This window comes from Natrix helvetica (assembly GCF_964273705.1).
Source record: "Natrix helvetica genome assembly, chromosome: 2".
NCBI lineage: Eukaryota > Metazoa > Chordata > Lepidosauria > Squamata > Natricidae > Natrix > Natrix helvetica.
The window spans coordinates 253,815,899-253,835,554 of NC_138552.1; the positions used below are offsets into that span (position 1 = coordinate 253,815,899).

Genomic DNA, 19,656 nt, shown 5'->3' on the forward strand with positions numbered 1-19,656 from the left:
ATAAGTCCCAGCAGTCAGCAAAGTACGCCAAGCGATCCCCAATGGGGGGTGAGCTAGGTCTAGATCCAGTTTTTGCGGAAGGAGCAATGCCTCCTCCACCCCCTTGAAAGGGTCGCTTTTGCTGTCTACCCCTCTGCTGTCTGTCTGGGTATCTCTGCCTGGAAGAGAAACCTCCCTGGTACTGCTTGGGGCCCGAATACCCAAAATCTGACCCCCGGAAGGAATCCTGACCCCGGAAGGAGGACCCAAAGTCCTGGCCCCGAGGGTATGACCGTCTGAGGTATGGAGCAGCCCTGAAGCTGGCCTTCCTCAGGGCGGTGGGGAGCACCTTCCGCTTGTCCTTGTTCTCTACCAGAAAGGGGTCAAGAGCTGCTCCGAAGAGGAATTCCCCCGTGAAGGGAGCCAATGCCAGGCACCACTTGTGGCATACATCCGCTTGCCACTGTCGTAGCCAAAGTAGTCTGCGAGAAGCAATGGACAAGGTGATTGCCCTGGAGGCTAATCTGGCTGCCGTCAAGGTGGCGTATGATGAGAATTGGATGGCTGCCACCAGCTTGTTGATGTCTTGGTGAGACCTGACATTCGATATGGGAACTCGCTGTTGGAGGTCCTGCGGCCACATTAGAGAAGACCGGTTGAAGAAGAAGGCGGTGGTGGCTGCTTTCACTGCCCAAGCAGCCGCTTGGTGACCCCTTTGTAAAGCGATATCCACCTTCTTGTCTTCCTGCTTCAGTGCATCCTCTGGTTCCCCTGGCATGTTCGTGGACGTATGCAGGGCCGTAACAGGTGCATTGATGGAGGGTTGTGACAGCGCCTGGGCCATGTCCTTATCCACGTTAAAGAACGTCTTGTCTGTGGATGAAGGCAAGGGCCCCGCCGTGGGAGATGCCCATTGACGCTTGACCAGGTCCAGAAAGTACTTGTGTGTAGCCCCGTGTTGACATCGATGGCCTGCTCCTCAAAGATGGCCTCTGCCGAAAAACCCTGGGGCTGAGGTGATGCTTCTGTTGCTCTGTTGCTTAGTTTGGTGGCTGTCTTGGCCTTGAACAGAAGTGATTTGTACAAAGAAGGCTGGAATAATCCAGAAAAAGTTGGCTTGGGAGGTGGCATGCCTTCATCTTCAGAGAGTTTTTCCTCTCTGATTTCACCCTCCTCTGATTCCAAGTCACTGTCCTCCTGGGACGAGCCCAGGGAACTTGGAGGGTCCTCCCCCTGGGTCTCCAGCCCTTCTGGTACCATAGGCAAGGTTGCCCCTGTGATTGTCTCTGTGGTTGTTGAAAGGCCTCTGCCATGCACTGCTGGAAGGCCTGCATCATCATGGTCTGGAAGTTGGGTACCTCTATGAAGGGTAGCTAGTTGGCACCCATGCCCACCGGTACAGAAGAAGTGGCTTGTGGCAAAGGCCCCGTGGGCGGAAGTTGCCCCAATGATGCTGCATGTGGGGGTGATTGCCACCCTTGTGCAGAACCCCAGAGGCTCGAGGTGTCAATGGGGATCCTTCCTTGTAAGGCTGGGTCTCCCTCTGTGGCCTTGCTGGGTGAGGAAATCTCTGGGGCCCTCCCCTCTGTTCCCAGCCTCGAGCTGGTGTCTTGGCTGCCCGCTTTCTTGCAGAGTTGCTCCAAAGCCCTATGCCTCTGCTTTTCAAATTTAGAAGTGGGCTTGGAGGGCTTGGGGCCACCTTCAGCCTCTAATTCCATCCTGGGGGGAATGTGCCTCTTCTTGGCTTTTGCCTTGGACCCCCCCCCTCCTGGGCCGCCTCAGGGATGGTCACTGACCTGGATTGCTTCTCTCTCCCTCCGGAAGGGCTGCTGGAGATTGTTGGGAGGGCCAGGATCCTGCTGGCCTCCTCGGGTGTACTGGGGGCCGCCATCTTTTATCACATGGTCCCTCTGGCTTCAAAATGGCGCTTCGCACCAAAGAAGAAAGGGTGCTACCTTTGAAATTGCGTCCAAGGAGCTGCCGCACGCCCTTGCAGCCGGGATTCCTCTCTCCTGCCTCCTCTGTGCTGGACGACTTTGCTCATGGCCTCTTCCCTGCCGGGCCACGTGGAAGTGGCGCGGGCGCTCCATGACATTTTAAAAAGTCACGGTTTGCCGCTCGACCCCTGAGGGGAGCGACGGAGCGCTCCGGCAGAGCCTTCTGGGCAAGGCTCGCCTTCCATAAGGCTCGTGCCCTCACTTTTCGGCTTGCCCGGTCACTGGTCCTCACTGAGTGTCCCTGGACTCGCTCAGTGACCTGGGCAGTGCGCCGTTCCTGAGCTCTAGTGGAGAGCGCTTCTGACTTGCGCCAGCAGGAGAATCCCTTTGAATCTTTCTTGGTCTCCCCCCCCCTTTTTTTTTTCAGGAGTTCCAGGATGGTCTAACTGTCCAGTTGGGGACTGAATCGATAACTGGGTGCAACCTGGTGATCAGGGCATGACCCAAAGAGCTATCTGACTCAGTCCAATCAACGAGAGGACAAGGTCAAATCCATCCTGGATACTCCTCCCCCTCACTATGGAGAAGAACTGAGTCTCAGAGAATTCCTAGATTGTAAACCTTGGAACCACAATTTCTTTCAGATTAGAAAATAGTAGTCTTGGAATCTTCCGAGTTAACATTAGGGTCATTCTTCATTGTTCAGCTTGAATCTGAATCTGTTTCTTCTCATTCATCTTACAGACCAGGTTAGAACTTTTATTGCATCACCTATCTGATCTGAAGTAGAGCTATACAACAGTATATTGATGTCTCATCCCAAACAAATGGATTTCCTCTCCATGCAAATTTAGATGTGATAGAGAAGACCAAACTCTGTAGCATCCCATAATAGACCTGTGTCTAAGGATAGTTCCTCTAGCCCAGCGATGGCAAACTTTTTTTGGCTCGTGTGCCATAAGTGAGGGGAGCGCAGGGGGGCCGTGTGCGGGTGTGCTGCACCCATAATGCAATGTGCGACACCCCCCAGTGCACATGCGCGCACTACAGGCGCTCCCCCCCATTTTTACATGCTTTTTTCGCCCTCCCCAGGCTCCAGAGGCTTTATAGGAGCCTGGGGAGGATGAAAACAGCCTCCCCCGGATGCCCTCCGGAGGTTTCAGGGGCCTTCAGGAGGCTTCCCTGAAGCCTTCGGAGCAGTCAAAACGACCCTCCGAGCAAACTGGAAGTGACTTCCTGTTTGCTCGGAGGGTTATTTTGAGCACTATAAAGGCTTCAGGGACCGTCCAGAGGCTTCCCGACGCTTTCGGAGCGCTCAAAACAACCTTCCGGTTTGCTCAGAGGGTCGTTTTGAGCGCTCCGAAGGCTTTAGGGACCACCCGGAGGCTTCCCTGAAGCCTTCGGAACGCTTAAAATGACCCTCCGAGCAAACCGGCAGTGAAGCCTCCGGACAGTCGCTGAAGCCTTCGGAGCACTCAAAATGACCCTCCGAGCAAACCAGAAGTCCATTCCTGAACTTCCGGTTTGCCCGTAGGGCTAGTTTTTTACGCTCCGGAGGCTTCACGGAAGCTCATGAAGCCTCCGGAGGGTCTCCGGGGGGGCGGGGGGGTCTTTTCACCCTCCCTAGGCTCCTATAAAGCCTCTGGAGCCTGGGGAGGGCGAAAAATGGCTTTAAAAAGGTGAACTCAGCTGGCCAGCGCGCATGCACGCTGGCCAGCTGACAGGGCAGCACCTCGCGTGACAAATGGCTCCTCGTCGCCATCACTGCTCTAGACACTTAGATTGTAGCAGAATCATTATAACAGTGCCACCAACTCCCAATCTTTGTAGGCAGTCCCGAATACTGTGATGAAAAGCATCAAATATCTAGGACAAGAATAGTTGTCTTTCCTTAATACAAGTCTCACCGATGGTCATTTGTAAGAGTTTGAAGCCAAGAAAGAAGTAAGGGCATTCAGCAAATTGTGGGTCCTATTGCAGATTTATCTAATAGCATTCTCTTGGTTTGTCATGCAAACAATCTGGGAAAGAAATTTCAAAGCTTCAAAGAGACCTTGTTTTAATGAATTACTAAATGAGGGTTGGAGGGTTCCTAACTCATCTCAAAACACTACTAATTCTTGGTATTAAAACTTACATCTCTGAATTTTGGTTCCTTGATGTGTAGGTAAAGACTTAACAATGAGAATCCAGACTTCCAGCTCCCGATAATCTGCTTCTCCAAAGCTCTCTATAACTATACATACAGTATGTTCCCACTAACCTTCTGCAAGTGGGAAAGATTGAAGATACAATATTTTCTCATTTCCATTGGATTCGGGCTTGATTTGTTGAGAATCAGGGAAATCAGCAGGTTTGATCACTGATGCTGGAGTCTCCAATTCCCACAAAGCAACATTGATTACAGTCTTCTTGGCCACTTTCCCCAGCTAGATCAGGTAGAGATCCAATGCAAATAATGGAGGGAACTCTGATAATTTCCCTGACATCTACAGGCTTTAAAAATCTCTATAACGTAAGATAGGATCCCTGTCATCTCACTATATTTTATCAATCAATTTCTAACCAAGAGCAAATAAGATTTTATCCACAAAATATTTGGCTCGAGATTTACAATTTATATGAATTGATTCTTCCAGCATCTCTTTTCCTAATATCTTGGAGAATTCCAAGTAGTTGCCATCATTCCACAGATTCAGTAAGAGTAGAAAAGTGATGTATTAGCATACTCTGGCCCATTTCTGAATCATAGTTTGATCTTACTTATCAAAAGGCATGTGAAAAATAGTGACTTTCTACTTTGGTCTAGAAACTATTTTGAGTGTCTGAAACAAGAAGTTAGTCCAGAAAGTTCTTCAAAGAAGTGTGTTGTACAGGAAGCAATCCAAATGGAAAGAATTGCACTGCTCTGTAATTAGGTATGTTTTGCCTTCTACTCTTACAGTGCCAATACAACAGCATGCTCACTGAATCAGAGTTCATTTTTCCATATAGCAGAAAGTATGGCGCTCTATAGTGACGCCAATGGTCCCTCTCTTACATTTATTATGGATGTAACTATTTCTTTTAATTTTGAAATCTGTTTAGAATTGCATTAGAACTTTTAAGTACTTTGAAGACATAGCTCAAGAATCTTCTGCTAACAAAAAAATTGCATAAATTATTTTTACCCTCCCCGTATATCTTTTAATAATTCATGTTATGCTATTTCTATTCACCCCATGCCACAACTCTGCATGACTTATCAATAAAAATGTTTAAAAGCATACTACTACTACTACTATGAAAAAATGAACCCAGACTGCAAAATATAGTAACAAAATTACTGTAAAAATTAAGATCCAAAAGTATGGCAAAGGAGAACCATCTTAAAAGGTCCTTCTTAAATGGCAGCAGGGATAAGGTAATTCCTACCTCAGGACCCAATTCCAAAAATGAAGGAGCAACGAATTACCCAACAGATTCAACCTTTTGTATTAGAAAGGAGAGTTTAAGAATATATATTAAACTAAAAAAATAACAAATAGTCAACATGTGAGTCATATTAAAGCTATTAGAAGCAGTTTGTTGATCTTCCAAAATGGTTTCCTTGTTGATTATTTTGTTTCCAAATTTGGCGGTGTGGTGCACATCTCCCTCGGGGTAGCTCATAGTAGCAATCCCTACTACTTGTTACCTACTAATCAAAAACATTCTAAATATACATATTACATTTAGTCATTGAGGTTAAAATGTTGAGAAAACAAGGAGAAATGTAAGCTTCTGAAGGTGAGATATAAAACAATATTCCCTGTAGCGGTTTGCTGAAGTATTCCTTTTGTAAAAAAGAATCACTTAATTAATTTGTACTAACCTGTTTGTTACCCATTTGCCCAAAAGGAAGAAACTTTTGGATTTTAGAAAATCTTCCCTCAAAGAGATCTGGTACCATGCAAATATAGTACACTCTTATGTTTTTAATTCACTTTTTCCTATCTTTACTTTTAAAAAACATAATCCTTTTCTCAGATTGAGACTCTTGTTTTAACTCCCCTGTTCATTTTTCTGCCTCATGGATTACCACATTTTTCGGAGTATAAGATGCACCCCCCCCCCCAAAAAAAGAGGGTGAAAATCTGGGTGTGTATACATCGAATACAACCATTTTTATCCTTCCAAAACCCCGTCCTGCACATCCCATTTTTGGCAAAATGGATATGCAGAGGGCACAAACAAATGAAAACTGGTTCATTTTACGCAAAAAAACAGGGTGTGCAGAGGGTTTGGGAGACCTGTAGAATGTTCCTGGGGGCTAGGGAGGGCAAAAAAAAAGTGAAAGCGGCACAGTTTTTCACAAACATGGGGGTGTTTTGCCCTTCCCAGCCCCCAGGAACACTCTACAGGTTTCCCAAACCCTCTGCACACCCCATTTTTTTCACCTCCCAAGCACCCCCCACATCAAGTTTTTGCCCTCCCGGGCCCCCAGGAGCACTTTGCAGGCCTCCTAAAATCTCTGCATGCCCTATTTTTCACGCATTCAGAGGGTTGGGAGGCCTGCAGAGTGCTCCTGGAGACCGGGGAGGGCTAAAAAAATTTCTTTTAATTTACCTCTTCAAAATCATGGTGCGTCTTATACTCTCTGTACGTCTTATAGTCTGAAAAATATGGTATTTTACAGGTATGGTTTTGAGATGTTGACATCAAACTGCATGGAGATTTATGTAGTGCAACTATACATATAAGCAAATCGATGTAGAAATAAATTTAAAAAGTACACAATAGTAGTTGAAAAGTTTTATTCATATAAAATTCATTATTAAGAACATAAAGGATTGCATCTTAAAAAAAGATCTGCAGTTATTTACAGCAGTATTGCACAAGTAAAGTGGCAATTACCCTGTCAAATTTTCATCAGTGCAAAACACAAGCCAGGGAAACTGCAATAAAAATGCTACATATGCTGGGTTCTATGAAACAAATTAGTGATTAATCAGTACAAGATCAGTGCTACGTTGATGTTTGTACCTGATGACGAGGTCTGTCATACAATAACTAGTGGTGCAAAATTTCACTCTACTAAAAATTTAATAGTTCTTGAATAAATTGTAGGTACTTCTTGATCATGAGGTAACAGCCATATCCTGTGCTACATAAACTGAGGTCAAGGGATGCAGTATTAACAGCCCTTAATATTAGCACAATTCAAGAAAGAAACAGGAAGCACCAACAAGGTTGTCATCTGGTATTTCATGAATTTTCCAGAAACATTGATTTTTGTGGTGAGTTGCTAGGGTCTTCTGAATTCTGACTGAACACAACGTGCCCATGCAAGTCCTTGGATTATGTCTATCATTTTTGAAGACTAATTCACTGCTTGTTGCTTTAGTAAAAATTCTTTGAAAACCACCATCAGTCCCCACAAGAACGTATACAAATGTTTCAACGCTTGAGTATGGGGCTTTCCTAATGACACAATGGAATTGTACTCTCTGCTTGCACTTTATACTTGAACGCTGTAACAAGACAGAGAAGGAAGCAAGAGCAATGAGAGAAAATAAGGGGGTTAATATCTAAAATAGCGCCAAGTATCTCAAACTAGTAGACAGTGCTCTAAACTGATCAATCACTATTTTCATATATGCTAAGTAAAATTTAAAGAAAAAAAAAAGACTTTACAAGAACTTAAATAAGCAGAAAATAAATATACAACATTTCTACAAGTTACAGCATTATGAAACAGTAGAGTGCATTAATTACAAAGAAAAGGGAACCTACAGTATTTAACAAGTTCAATTTTACAAAAAGAAGTTTAGAGAAATTTCTGCTGCTATACAAAAAAAATCTTACATGAAATAGTAAGAAAAGAGGAAACATTGCACACAGGTAACATTTGGCTCAGATGAGAAGAACTGCTCTAATCTAATAAATATTCAAATATTTACAATCATTGAAAGAAAATAAAAGCATTGAAAGTCTCAGTAATTCTCTGGGAAGAAATTTATATCTGGTTTCTCCACAACCAAAGGAAGTTCTTCATAAAAATGTTTTGGCAGGACTATTTAAAAGGGAATTTTATTTTTTAAATCCTCTAATAGACAAAAAGGTTATATATGTTAAATTACATCAAGATTTTAAAAACCCACAAGTCTTACTAAGTTCACAGTGGGGCTGTCAAGGCACAAAACCTGCAGTGAACTGGAAAACCAAATGGGTATTATTTGATTTAGTTTTTAGATATAGGTATCTATATAGATAAATGTCTGCGGAAAAAAGAAAGCTTGGGTTTGGGCCACACAGTGCCAATATCGTGTCATTTACTGTTTATGTTATAATTCACAGAATTTTTAAAATATGTATTCGGCTTATAATGCTCGCCTAAAGCCATGGCAGCAAGCTCATTGCGCGTCCATGCTATCAGTTAACACATATGGATGTGTACACATCTCAAGGCACTGGGCCAGCCAAGCCTTTAAAGAAATTGGGGGAGAGGGGAGGACAAGGGATGCAAAAAGGCAGCACAGACACCACTGCTCATGCACTGGGCTTTTCAAAGCCCCCCCCCTTTGTATAGCAGCTCCTTATTTCCACATACCCATCCCTAAGAGAAAGCCACTGCTCAAATTAGGGTATCCTAAGGAGCAGCATTTGCTCCAATCCATGTAAGGAACAAAGGATTCTTCCAACATAAGCTGCATGCATGGAACTCCCAAGATCCCAACCATGGTTGAAGTCTACAGAAGGATTTAAATTTAACACTGGAGTGCTCCAGGAACAGAAGCAGGAGCAAAGTTTCATTCATGCTTTGGTGAGTAAAGAAAGATGAAGTCTAGGCACATTATCCGGGGTCCATGTTGGCAACCAACATAAGCCAGTTTGTGCTAAAAGATACTTGTGGTAATTATTTCCATTTAAAATATGGTCAAATTCAAATACAGGATCTTATGACACACTGAATAATAGCAAACTCTTAATCAAAAAGTAGGTGTCTAATGTTGTATATCAGCATCACTGTAGTTGGAACAGAAAGAATTTCTGGCATTTTGCACAGTATCAATCTGAGCAGCATAATGCTAGCTGTTAAATCCATTTCCTTTCCTCTTCCAATAAAGCAGATTTTGCAAGCAACATGCAAATATACAGATCAAATTCCTATTAACAGCATTGTCATTTCTATTTTGAAATTAAAATAACAAATCAAATTAGGAAAGTTATGGACCGACATTATCAAACAAGGAATCTCCCTCCTGTAGAGTTACCAAAGAAACGCTTGATTCAGCAAAAGCAAAGCATGTAAAGCAACACCATGTGTGCTTCCCTGGCTAAATCTATAGCTGGATGTCAGCAGTGCTTCAAATACAATTCCAAATGGTGCTTCAAAAAATTAGAAGGTCTCCAATAGCACCTTTTTTTGGCTAACACATTATATTAAAAGTCATAAGCTCTTCTGAGTTGCAGGTCACTTCATCAGATGCACAGGTTACCTATGAGATAAAACAGTTTCAGCATAACCTGTTTTTTCCCTCTTTTCTCATCACCTCACTCTAATTTAAATCCTGTATCAATCTAGTCACTGATGCATCAGATTAAGTAACTGCAGCTCACGAAAGTCAATGTCTTTTAATAACATGTGATATTCAGAAGTTTCTACTTAGAGCTCTTCCGAGTTTTCGTTACCATAGACTAACATGGCTTTCTTCCTAAAAATGTGCTACAGAATGCACGGGAGAATGCACCTTAGCCCTCCTGAAGGCATCTGCATCTTTTTCAATAAATCTCACACCTGTCACATGATACAGGCGACGGATGCTTTAAGGAGTTGCAGTCAAGGGCAATGTTCCTCTCCCCTGTGCATTCTCAAGCATTTTTTGAAATTGAATCTGAAGTGCTGCACAGCCCTATAAAAGATGGGACTAAAGAAGATTGCATGAAGTTGTTGAGATTGTTCTTAAAAATGAGAGCAATGCACACAGCACCAGCTAATCAACCCTGTCATTTTGGGAAGACATTTGCTTGTTGAGATGGGTAATAATACACTCTTAACATCCTCATTTCCAAAAGATGGTTAGCACTTTCACTGCTTTCGGTCCTTATGTCTCCACTATCAGGCAGTTCTGTGGACAACTTTCACCAGCATGTGAAACATTTTGCTTGTTGGGAGTTCTTGGTGTGTGTTTTATAATTCACTAGATCTCTGAAACAATGGGTTAAAAAAATAATACATACAGGGAATAGGTGAATCTCCACTAGGTGGACTAACATTCCACATATTACGGACAGGCACAAGAATTGAACATTTATGGAACAATAGAGAAATCACACAGAAGTGGTGTTGATAATACAGAGAATCATAGTCCAGATTCTACAAATGCACTTTAGATGGCTTCAAGAGAAGTCAAAGCCTGCAACTTTTTGAAGGTTAGTTACACATTTTTAGTGGTGCTGGTGAAACCAGAAGTGGCACAGTACTTGGAATCATGTTTATAGTCTGTACCAGTCGATATAGCTAATCAAGGACCAGATAAAATTATATGGCAAAGAGAAAAAGGGACAGATTCTGTTATACCAGGGGTGTCCAAACTTGGGAACTTTAAGACTTGTGGACTTCAACTCCCAGAATTCCCCAGCCAGCCATGCTGGCTGGGGAATTCTGGGAGTTGAAGTCCACAAGTCTTAAAGTTCCCAAGTTTGGACACCCCTGTGTTATACTCACTTTCAGTTGCCTCACATGGCCAATTAAAAATGACATATGAACTACCTGACCATAATGTGGTGCAGCACAACTTTACTGCTCATTTAATTCTTATGAAATCACTGTTGCTTTCAGTTTTGAGTTTTCCCAAGCTATATCTATTATTTTACATTTTACTCTATAACCCACAACATTTTAAACATTTTATATTTAATAAACTACGATGAGTGACAAAATATTTCTCAGAAGCAAAAGCCTTTTTAAAACAAGTCAGCATGCACGTCTGCTAGCCACCATTGTCACATTAGAAATTTACTTGCTATATTTTGATTCATTTTCATTCAAGATTAAGCTTAATGTGCATGTCATAATTTACTAATTTTATGTTCAATATTATGAACTTTTTCTTTGTTTTAAAGCAAAATTTTAATCCTTTTGGAAGCAACTGACTTCCCTCCAATTAAAAAAAAAAACTAGAATTGTTTGATCATCTCTCCCGTAAACATTAAAGGCAAGCAAAGCTAAAGATTTTCATTAAGCCCTTTAATGGTCTGTTTAAACTTTTACATTATTTCAAGGGTTGCTCTCTGGAGCACCCAGTGTGTTGTCTTTACTGGGTCCAGTTCATAAATACTTAGGTTTCCAATCAGTGCCTAAAGTAACAAAGAGGTATCTTCCTTTCAACTAGAGAAAATGCCATAGAGAACTGGACCTGCTGCCATCATGCTCAGGCTTTGAGACAGAATGGTAAATCAGTCCAGCATACACTGTGTGCGTGTGTGTTGTACATCTCTTGAGAAGGCTGGCAAAGACCCTGCCAACAACCACTAACCTAAACAGACCAGTACTCTGATTCAAAATGAGGCAGCTTCCTATATTCATGAAGGCTTCTGTAACTGGCAAATGCAAGAGAACCCAAACCAGGAACTTTATGCGAGAACCCTTATCCTGAGAAGGATATTTGTTTCCATCTCTAGGCACACAAAGGGGACAAAGCGACATCAAATATGGCAAGTTTCTCTTTTTGCAGACACCCAGTCTCTCCCATGGCATACGACAAGCTTCAGTCTACAGTTAGGGAATCACTATCTTTACTACTATCTCTGGCTCAGAGAAACAATTCGCTTTGATTATTTAGGTTGCACAATTCAGCTTTTTGGAATTAATTACCCTCAGTTCAAGATTTTTTCTTCTTCTAAGTAAACTGTAAGTAGTCCTCACCAACATAGTAGGTAAATGCAGCTACTTTCTCACATGAGGCTATGGAGGCTGCACTTGGGGGTGGAGGGTGGGGAGAAGGTTTCAGAAATTCTCCTGTTAAAACTTAAAAGAAAAAAAATTGTTTCCATCTCTTTTGAAATTTTTACCCTCAGAATCAATTTGAATACTGTGCTGCTATCAACCCCAAATCCACGCACTGAGTCAGTAGTCCTTGTACATTCCACATTATGGTTACTAACTCATCCCTCCAGATAATTTATTTTAAGAATAAATGCAGCAATAACTAAATCCAGAGTGCTTGTTTAAAAAAAAAACTACAGACAAACTGGATTTAAACAACAGTAAAATACCATAATGAGGATCAAAACAGTGCCAGAAATCATGCAGTAGGACCCTGTTCTAACAACTTGGGGCAATATTGCACAGGTGTAGGAACTGCTTTCACCCACATGCAAAAACTTATTGCTACATTGCCCCCCCCTCCCTCCCCACATCAGTTTATGCTATAGTATATATACAAATAACATAGGAAGAAAATTATAAAAGGCAACCTGGTGTCATTATTTGGACCATTTAAACTTTCACAGTTTAATTTCAACTTTCAAAGCAACTTCAATATTTCTTTCTCTGGACTGCAAGAGGCAGAAGCTCTACACAAAGAAAGATCCAATCTGGGACTTGCACAGCAGACGGGTACATGTTCTGTGAAAATTCCTTCTGGTGTAGACGCACAAAGGCAGCTGATTTTTATGGCAGAAATTTGGGGAGGAATAACCGGAAGTATCAATTCCAATCTTTCCATCTTGTCTCCACCAACTTCATTTAATGATCATGAGCTCTTCTGCGTGGAAGTCATCTGGAATGAATGGAGGACCTAATACCAGAGTCTGGCCTCTCACTACTTGGGAAGATTTGTTCTTTAAAAAGCTGTACAATATGTCTTTAATATAAAAACTAAGGCAGCTTTACAAAAGTAGCTGGCTCAGTCAATTCCGTTGTAAGGTAGAGGAGCAGCCTACATATTTCCTAATGTGAACACATGATTCAATTACTTTTCTTAAAAGCTTTATATAGCAGTTTTTTTAAAAAAAGTTTCATCAACAAAAAATGGTGTCACCTCTACTGTCATATGAAATCTTGTTTCTAAAAATGTTGACCCATTTCCAAAAGTCCATCACAATTTGTTAATTCTCTAATATGGAGTCCTCTTGCTCCTTTAATTTGCTGGATGTCCCAAAGTCAGGAATGGCTATTGGCTGCACCCAGAGAGATTGTTCGTGGGCTTTGTTGCTAGAACCAAGTAAACAATCGTCATGGCCTCTTGAAGCACTAGTCACTGCATTCTCCATATGAAGCGGACGATGTAATGCAAAAGGCGCAAAATTATGATCTGATGATTTACTCCCTGGTAATCCAATAAACCCTGAAAGAAAAAAATTAAGTTATTTTAAAACAAGGACCTTTCATATGAGGCAGTAAAGATTATCAAATGTATAGGCCAACTTAGGAATTGCAGTACCAACACATGAAGTTCTTTGGGTAGATTTAGCAAAGCACAAATGAAAATAGTGTCAAACTGACCAATAAGACAACTATTAGGGTGAAACTAAGATTGTAACAAAGCAGGATCTCCTATTGGTTTTTGAGGTTTTTCTATTGCAATCATATGGATTATAGTTGTATCTTTACATCTCAAAGGAAACAAATATGTATATAATGACAAAGCTTTAGTCAGATTACTAGATCAGTAGGTGTTTGCATGCACACTAAACTTCTGTTCATAAATACATGGATACTTCTATCATTTGTGTTTAATAAATGATGTAAACAAGAAAATGTTCTTTTTTATGCTTCAATTTTTCTTTTTCTTAACAGGCAATCCTCCATTTTTTTAATTTAACCATATAATTGCTAGCTGATAGCACAGTGTAAATTTGTGTAAATCAACATTTTCAAGGAAAGAGATGAGAACATAATGGCAGGATCTGGCTTCTAGAAGGATCCAGTCTGCTTAAGCCCCTCTAGAGCCCCTGTAAGCCAGAAAGGGACTGAATAGGCAAACAGCCTGACTGAGCTGGTGTTAAGACAGAGGGAGAGTATCATTGTTTATTGGCTGCAAATCAAATATAGCATGGTTGCTATTTATGAATGAGTTTCTTCAAGTAAAAAGACAGTCATATTCTTTCTATATCTCTATTTACTGGGATGAAAAAAATAAATAATAGTAACTGTTCTAACGCTCATTGGTTAAATGCTGTAAAAACAACTCCACAATAATTAATGGTACTATATAGAGTATATGTTGGAAGAAATTATTAATCCTTAGACTAGATTGTGTGTATCTCATATTCAACTGAATATATTTCCTTTTGGCCTTATAGAAAGATGGAGTGTAAACAACATTACTATACCTCAACCCAAAGTCATCCTTTCTGAGACATGTATTTTTATAATTTTTTATTTAAGGCCCATATGAAATAAGAGTCCAAGTGGCGCAGTGCTTAGAATGCAGTATTGCAGGCAAACTCTGCCCACACTCTGGAGTTCAATTCTAATGGGGCTCGAGGTTATTTCAGCCTTACATCCTTCCGAGGATGGGGCAATATGCTGGCATTGTAAACCGCCCAGAGAGTACTGTAAAACACTATGGGGTGGTTGTCCCAAAGGTGCTTTTTCCAAGAGGCAACAGGACTTTCTGGTTTTTCTTTGAAGGTGTTTCGCTTCTCATCCAAGACAAGTCCACTTGCCTCTTGAAGAAGTACCATTGGGACAACCATGAGCATGGATGCCTGAGAATTTCCATAGACTACGGGGATGGTATATAAGTCTAAGTGCTATTGCTACTGCTTTGTTAATGTGATGCAAAATTACTTGGGGACATTCAGCAAACCATGGAAAAAATGATTAACTCATAGCATTTTATATTTCTAGCTAATTCTTTTTCCTATGTCCATTTTCTGTCACTGATTGATGTCCTCATTGTCTGCCTCAATCATGCTTGCACATTCACTGTAATTTATTCATTCAAATGTATTCTCCCTATCACGGTATATAGAACTCAACCCATCTAACATGCTCTAAAACTCCTGTGAGATGAGAAATTAACAGCTTCAAAAAAAAATTCTATAGACAGCTTAATTTTCCTCATGAATGGCATTTTTTTGACATTTCACCTTCTAGGTGAAGAGAGACTCCAAAATCCATAGTTTTCAGATTCCAGTTCTCTAAGAAATATAAAGGCAGAAGGAAGTCTTGTGAATGAATTGTATCTTTAACATTGTGTTTGGAGTAACTGTCACTATATTTAATCTTGTTCTGTGTTGCTTAATGTGAGGTTTGTTACCAGAAACCAATGGTATATAATTTATGAGATCTGGTAGAGCACACAGAAAGGGGAAAAAACAGGAGATGCCAAAACCAGGATGGTATTCTCAGAGCATAATTGTGTCATTGTCTAAATTGTTGACTCTTGAAAATGTTACAGAGATTCCCAAAGGATGAAATCTGGTAGCTATAATTTATCTGAGAAACCAGTGATTTGGTGCAATGTATGCCAAGAACCTAAATAAAGCTATTGGCAGTCTGTGCCAGAGCTAATGAACTAGTGAACCTCCAAATTATTCTCAAGTGACTCCACCTGTATAAACACCCACTGCTTTTTGAGTATAAATACATGCAGATACACTTGAAAAGATGCAGTCAGTCATGTAAGAAAAAGAAGACATACACATTTGTGTGCTGCCTGACTTCAACTTCCACAAGTCACATTTGATGAGAAGAAATAAGGCAGATAATCCAGGGGACAATCAAATAAATTATTTCCCTTTCAGCCATTTGTTTAGAAAAGGTTGTTTTAAACTAATTAAATACAATTAGCATATAAATTAGAGATTTTCATTTATTTGCATCAAACAAACACTAAAAAGTCTCAGAAGACCAGCTACAGTATATATAATATCTTGGGCTACTTTAGATTACTAGATTTATTGTGGTAAAGTATAAGCTTTCCTGTAGTAAAACCGATTAAGTCAAATGTAGTCATAAATCTGTTTCAAAGATCTTAAGTCTAGCAAGAAGGTAAATTATTTTATAGTAAGAGATGCACAATTTAAGAGTTCTCCTAAATGCTATTACAAAATTGGGAAGTTATTAAATTCATGGAAAGTAATTATAACTACCCTTAACTCAGATTAAGGTTAAGAAGAGATTGGTTTGCTGCCTATAGTCATTTCTTTGTCCTAACCCACCAAATTCTTGCACCACTGCAGTTATCTTTGCTTTAGCTGGAAAAAGTCATATAGTGTAGCTTACCTAAAATCTGAACTGTTTACATCTTCCTTCAGTTTTCAAACCAAACAAAGATAAAACATTTCTGATATTTCTAAAAACAAAGCAAGGGAAGGACAGCAGCAGCAGCAAATTCTTGATTGATCCACCTGACATTATGGGATTCTGGCAAGGCTATGGCACTTCCATCCCTACATAATAAGATGAGAGCAAATCAATTCATGCCTGCAATTCCTCTAAGGGCATTCTAACAACAACTTGTGATTTTTATCTTGGAAGTACAGAATTCTTCCAAAATTAGCCTTTCACAAATTTACTTTCAAAAGAATAAGGCTTATATTAGGTTGTTGTTTAAAGAAATTACTGTATTGTCTTTCAAGACAAACTTAACAGCAGTATCAATCATAACAGAGAGAATGCATAGGTTCCAGGGGTTATATTTTTCCCCCATTGCTAATTATGGTTAAGCAGATGGGAAACCACAAAAGATGGCAATGTCTCCAGAACCTGACACAAACATCAATTCATGAAGTATACAAAAAGCATACTACTCCAACAAAATCCCCCAAGAACCAATATAGACATGAAATGACAGGCAGTCTCTATGAAAGGGCAGAAGCAGACATGCCCCTTGCTCCATTCCACATATGCACTGGCACTTTGCACAGACTTCTCATTCGTATGATCTAACTTTTCAAAGGAGAGGGAAGAATACAATCCTTTCTGGGGTGTGCTTAGGGGATGCATAATGAAATGCACAAAGAAAGGTATGCTCTCTCTATGGAATCTTCAAAACACAAGATACTATTTCTGTGGTGGAAATTGTAACTACTTACAAAACAAAGGTAAGTCAAAAATGACTGCAGTGTAATAGATTTATTTTCTATATTTTATTTTTTTCCCGTCTGCCAGAGGCTTGTTAAAGCAAACCTAGGAGAGTGTTTTGCATATAGAAGCTTTTTTCAGTTTAATAAAAAGGGTCCCACCTTAGTGTGCCCATAGCCTGTGTTCTAAAAATATTAAAATATAGTAAAGCACGTCATGTTTTCCCTAAATAACCACAAAAGAAAACATGTGTGGGGGAGAAGTTTGATATATAAATAACAGAATCAAAACTATTTAGCCTGTGCAAGAACTAGGAAACTGGTCTGAGATAAATTTATCTTAGAAGCCAAAGTTTAAGATTTAAGATAAAAGGAGATCATCTCTTGTCTGTTACAAATAAATGACCATCAACTCTATTAAAAGAGACTGGCTAATTTACCACAATACACTGCTCAGTTTTAAAGAAAGACTGAATTCAAATGTTTAAAAAGTCTAGACAAACGTCTTCCTTTCACCAAAGCATATCAGTTAACATTTGTTATGTGACTACAACATAGTAAAACAGGGGCCAGAATCCAGATGCTACTTTAAAGCTACTGGGCAATTTCATTCAAAACAGCAAGTAAATCTTGAAGTTTGAATACTTGCACGCAGAGAGCGATTCATCTTACTGTGTGCTTCAAACATTGGTCCAAACTAAGTAGAAGGCCTCAGCTAAGCCACACCTTTTAAAATATTTGGACTGTTTTAAATTACAAAACTATGAGATTAATGGATTGGAGATTAAGGAAGTGAAAGTAAATAGCCAAAAAAGGGGCCAAAATATGCAATGTAGGTGAAATAAGCAGCTATATTTAAGGGTCATTCCATGTCAAGTGGTCTGTTTTCAGGAAAGTGCCCAGGTCAACCATCATGGATTTTGATGAAATTTGGTGTGAACATGCACCCACATCCCCACTGAACATTGGATAAGTGTTACGTTTGCCGATGCAATACTTGCGGAGATATTTGTTTGACCCCATGCCGCAGCCTTCTACAGTATGACACTCTGAGATTTCAGCAACTTTGAGACATAATATCTCCATCAATATTTTGTTGAGAGAAACAAAACTTAGCCATCTTGTACAAAATTGGCCAAAAATGACTGCAGCGCGAAAAAAGGTAGTTTACAAAATTGAGTGTAAAGTTGACAATTTTTGTAAAAACGCCAAAAACGGGGTATTTTCAGCCCACTTTTACAAAAAAAGACCTTCTGGAAACTCTGTTAAATCATTCTCATTATCTCACTTTGCTCCAAATTATCTAGATGGAGATCACTCATGAGAATGTTTTTATTATTTAGTTTAAATAGAGCAAACAAGTTGTACAAGATGACCAGGTTTTGTTTCTTTCAATGAAATATTGCCAGAGATATTACGTCTCAATGTTGCTGAAATCTCAGAGTCATACTGTCGAAGGCTGCGGTACGGGGTCAAACAAATGAGTATATCTCCGCAAGTATTCCATCAGCAAAACGTATCCAAAGTTCATTGGGGATATGTGTGCATATTCACACCAAATTTCATCAAAATCTGTGATTGTCGACCTGGGAGCCCCAGACCATTTTACATGGAATGGCCTATAAGAAAGATGTACAAGGAAATAACAACAGACCAAGGTGTAAATTCTAATGAAACTGTCAATGAAATCTAATTTCTGTCTTAGAAACACTTGTCTGTCATGAAAGTGTGACATACTGTACAACTATATTTGGAGAATACTGAGTGACATTAACTATATGTTTCTTATATTATTGCAGTATCTCAAGAACAGTGCTGCTTTTGCCAAGATCATCACAACATGAACTTTACTGATGCTTTTGGAGATTCCAAGGAAGTATGTACTTGTTTCCTCAACTTAGTGGTTTCCTAAGGGGTTAATTTCTGCACACTTGTCACTTCCAAAAGCTTGATGTAATACAAATGTCTGCATCGGCACAACAGTGGAACGAAGAAATATCCAAATCAAAACAATCTGCAAGTTCAATCCAGGGAAGCAGGTGCATAGGAAACAAAAACAGACCTTGACAGGCACTTGCTCTTTTTGAAGTCTCCTGTGAATTTACTATTGTTATCAGTTGTAACATTTAGCTAGCTGAACATTCTACTCAAGTTTCCAGATATGAATGAGGAAACTAAAAATTGTCTAAAATCCAATTCACATATAACCTAAATGACTCATCATAACATTTCATTACAGAACACCCTTCTGCACGTTATTTTCGTGTATGACAAATCAGGTGTGTGATGCTTTGCCAGCTGAACAAGAAGGCTACATAGTCCAAAATAAAGGCGTTAAAAACCAGAAGGAGCTAAATATAAAACTTACTAAACAGCCAAAAAAGTTTAGCCAAAACAAATAGCTAATGGGAAGCAAAACAGTATTGAGGAAATATTTCTCAGGCTGAAAACAGCAGCCTGGAAAAAAATGGTACATGGCTGGGGCAAGTTTAACCAGTGATGCAAACGACATGGGCAATCAAAGGAGAGAAATGGCAGTGGGAAGCTTAACCCTTTCTTACCTCCTTCCCCCTGCCTGCGGCCCCTCAGGGCGAAGATTCAGCATCACAAGCCCACCACCACCTTTCCTACGCAAATGACTCCTTCCCCCTTCTCATGCATTCACTTTGAATAGTCAACCTATGAATGCTATACAGACACTATAGGAAAACCAAAGAGGAATCTCTCCAATGTTGCTATC

At 40.2% G+C, this 19,656-nt stretch overlaps 1 protein-coding gene and 1 long non-coding RNA gene across 5 annotated transcripts in view; one reads left to right on the forward strand and one right to left on the reverse strand.

Annotated features, from left to right (window-relative positions):
- The window catches only part of LOC309385673, a 213,540-nt gene that overhangs the window by 190,500 nt on the left and 3,384 nt on the right, over positions 1 to 19,656 (forward strand). The window contains exon 5 of the long non-coding RNA XR_014174272.1: positions 18,716 to 18,792. This is a non-coding gene — a long non-coding RNA (uncharacterized lncRNA). The remainder of the gene's footprint in view (positions 1 to 18,715; positions 18,793 to 19,656) is intronic.
- The window catches only part of BCL2L11 (BCL2 like 11), a 39,093-nt gene continuing 30,036 nt past the window's right edge, over positions 10,600 to 19,656 (reverse strand). For all 4 annotated transcript variants that reach the window (XM_081940336.1, XM_081940338.1, XM_081940337.1 and 1 more), the window contains exon 4: positions 10,600 to 13,228. In XM_081940336.1, the coding sequence (XP_081796462.1) occupies positions 13,139 to 13,228 (90 nt within the window). In that variant the 3' untranslated portion in view covers positions 10,600 to 13,138. The remainder of the gene's footprint in view (positions 13,229 to 19,656) is intronic.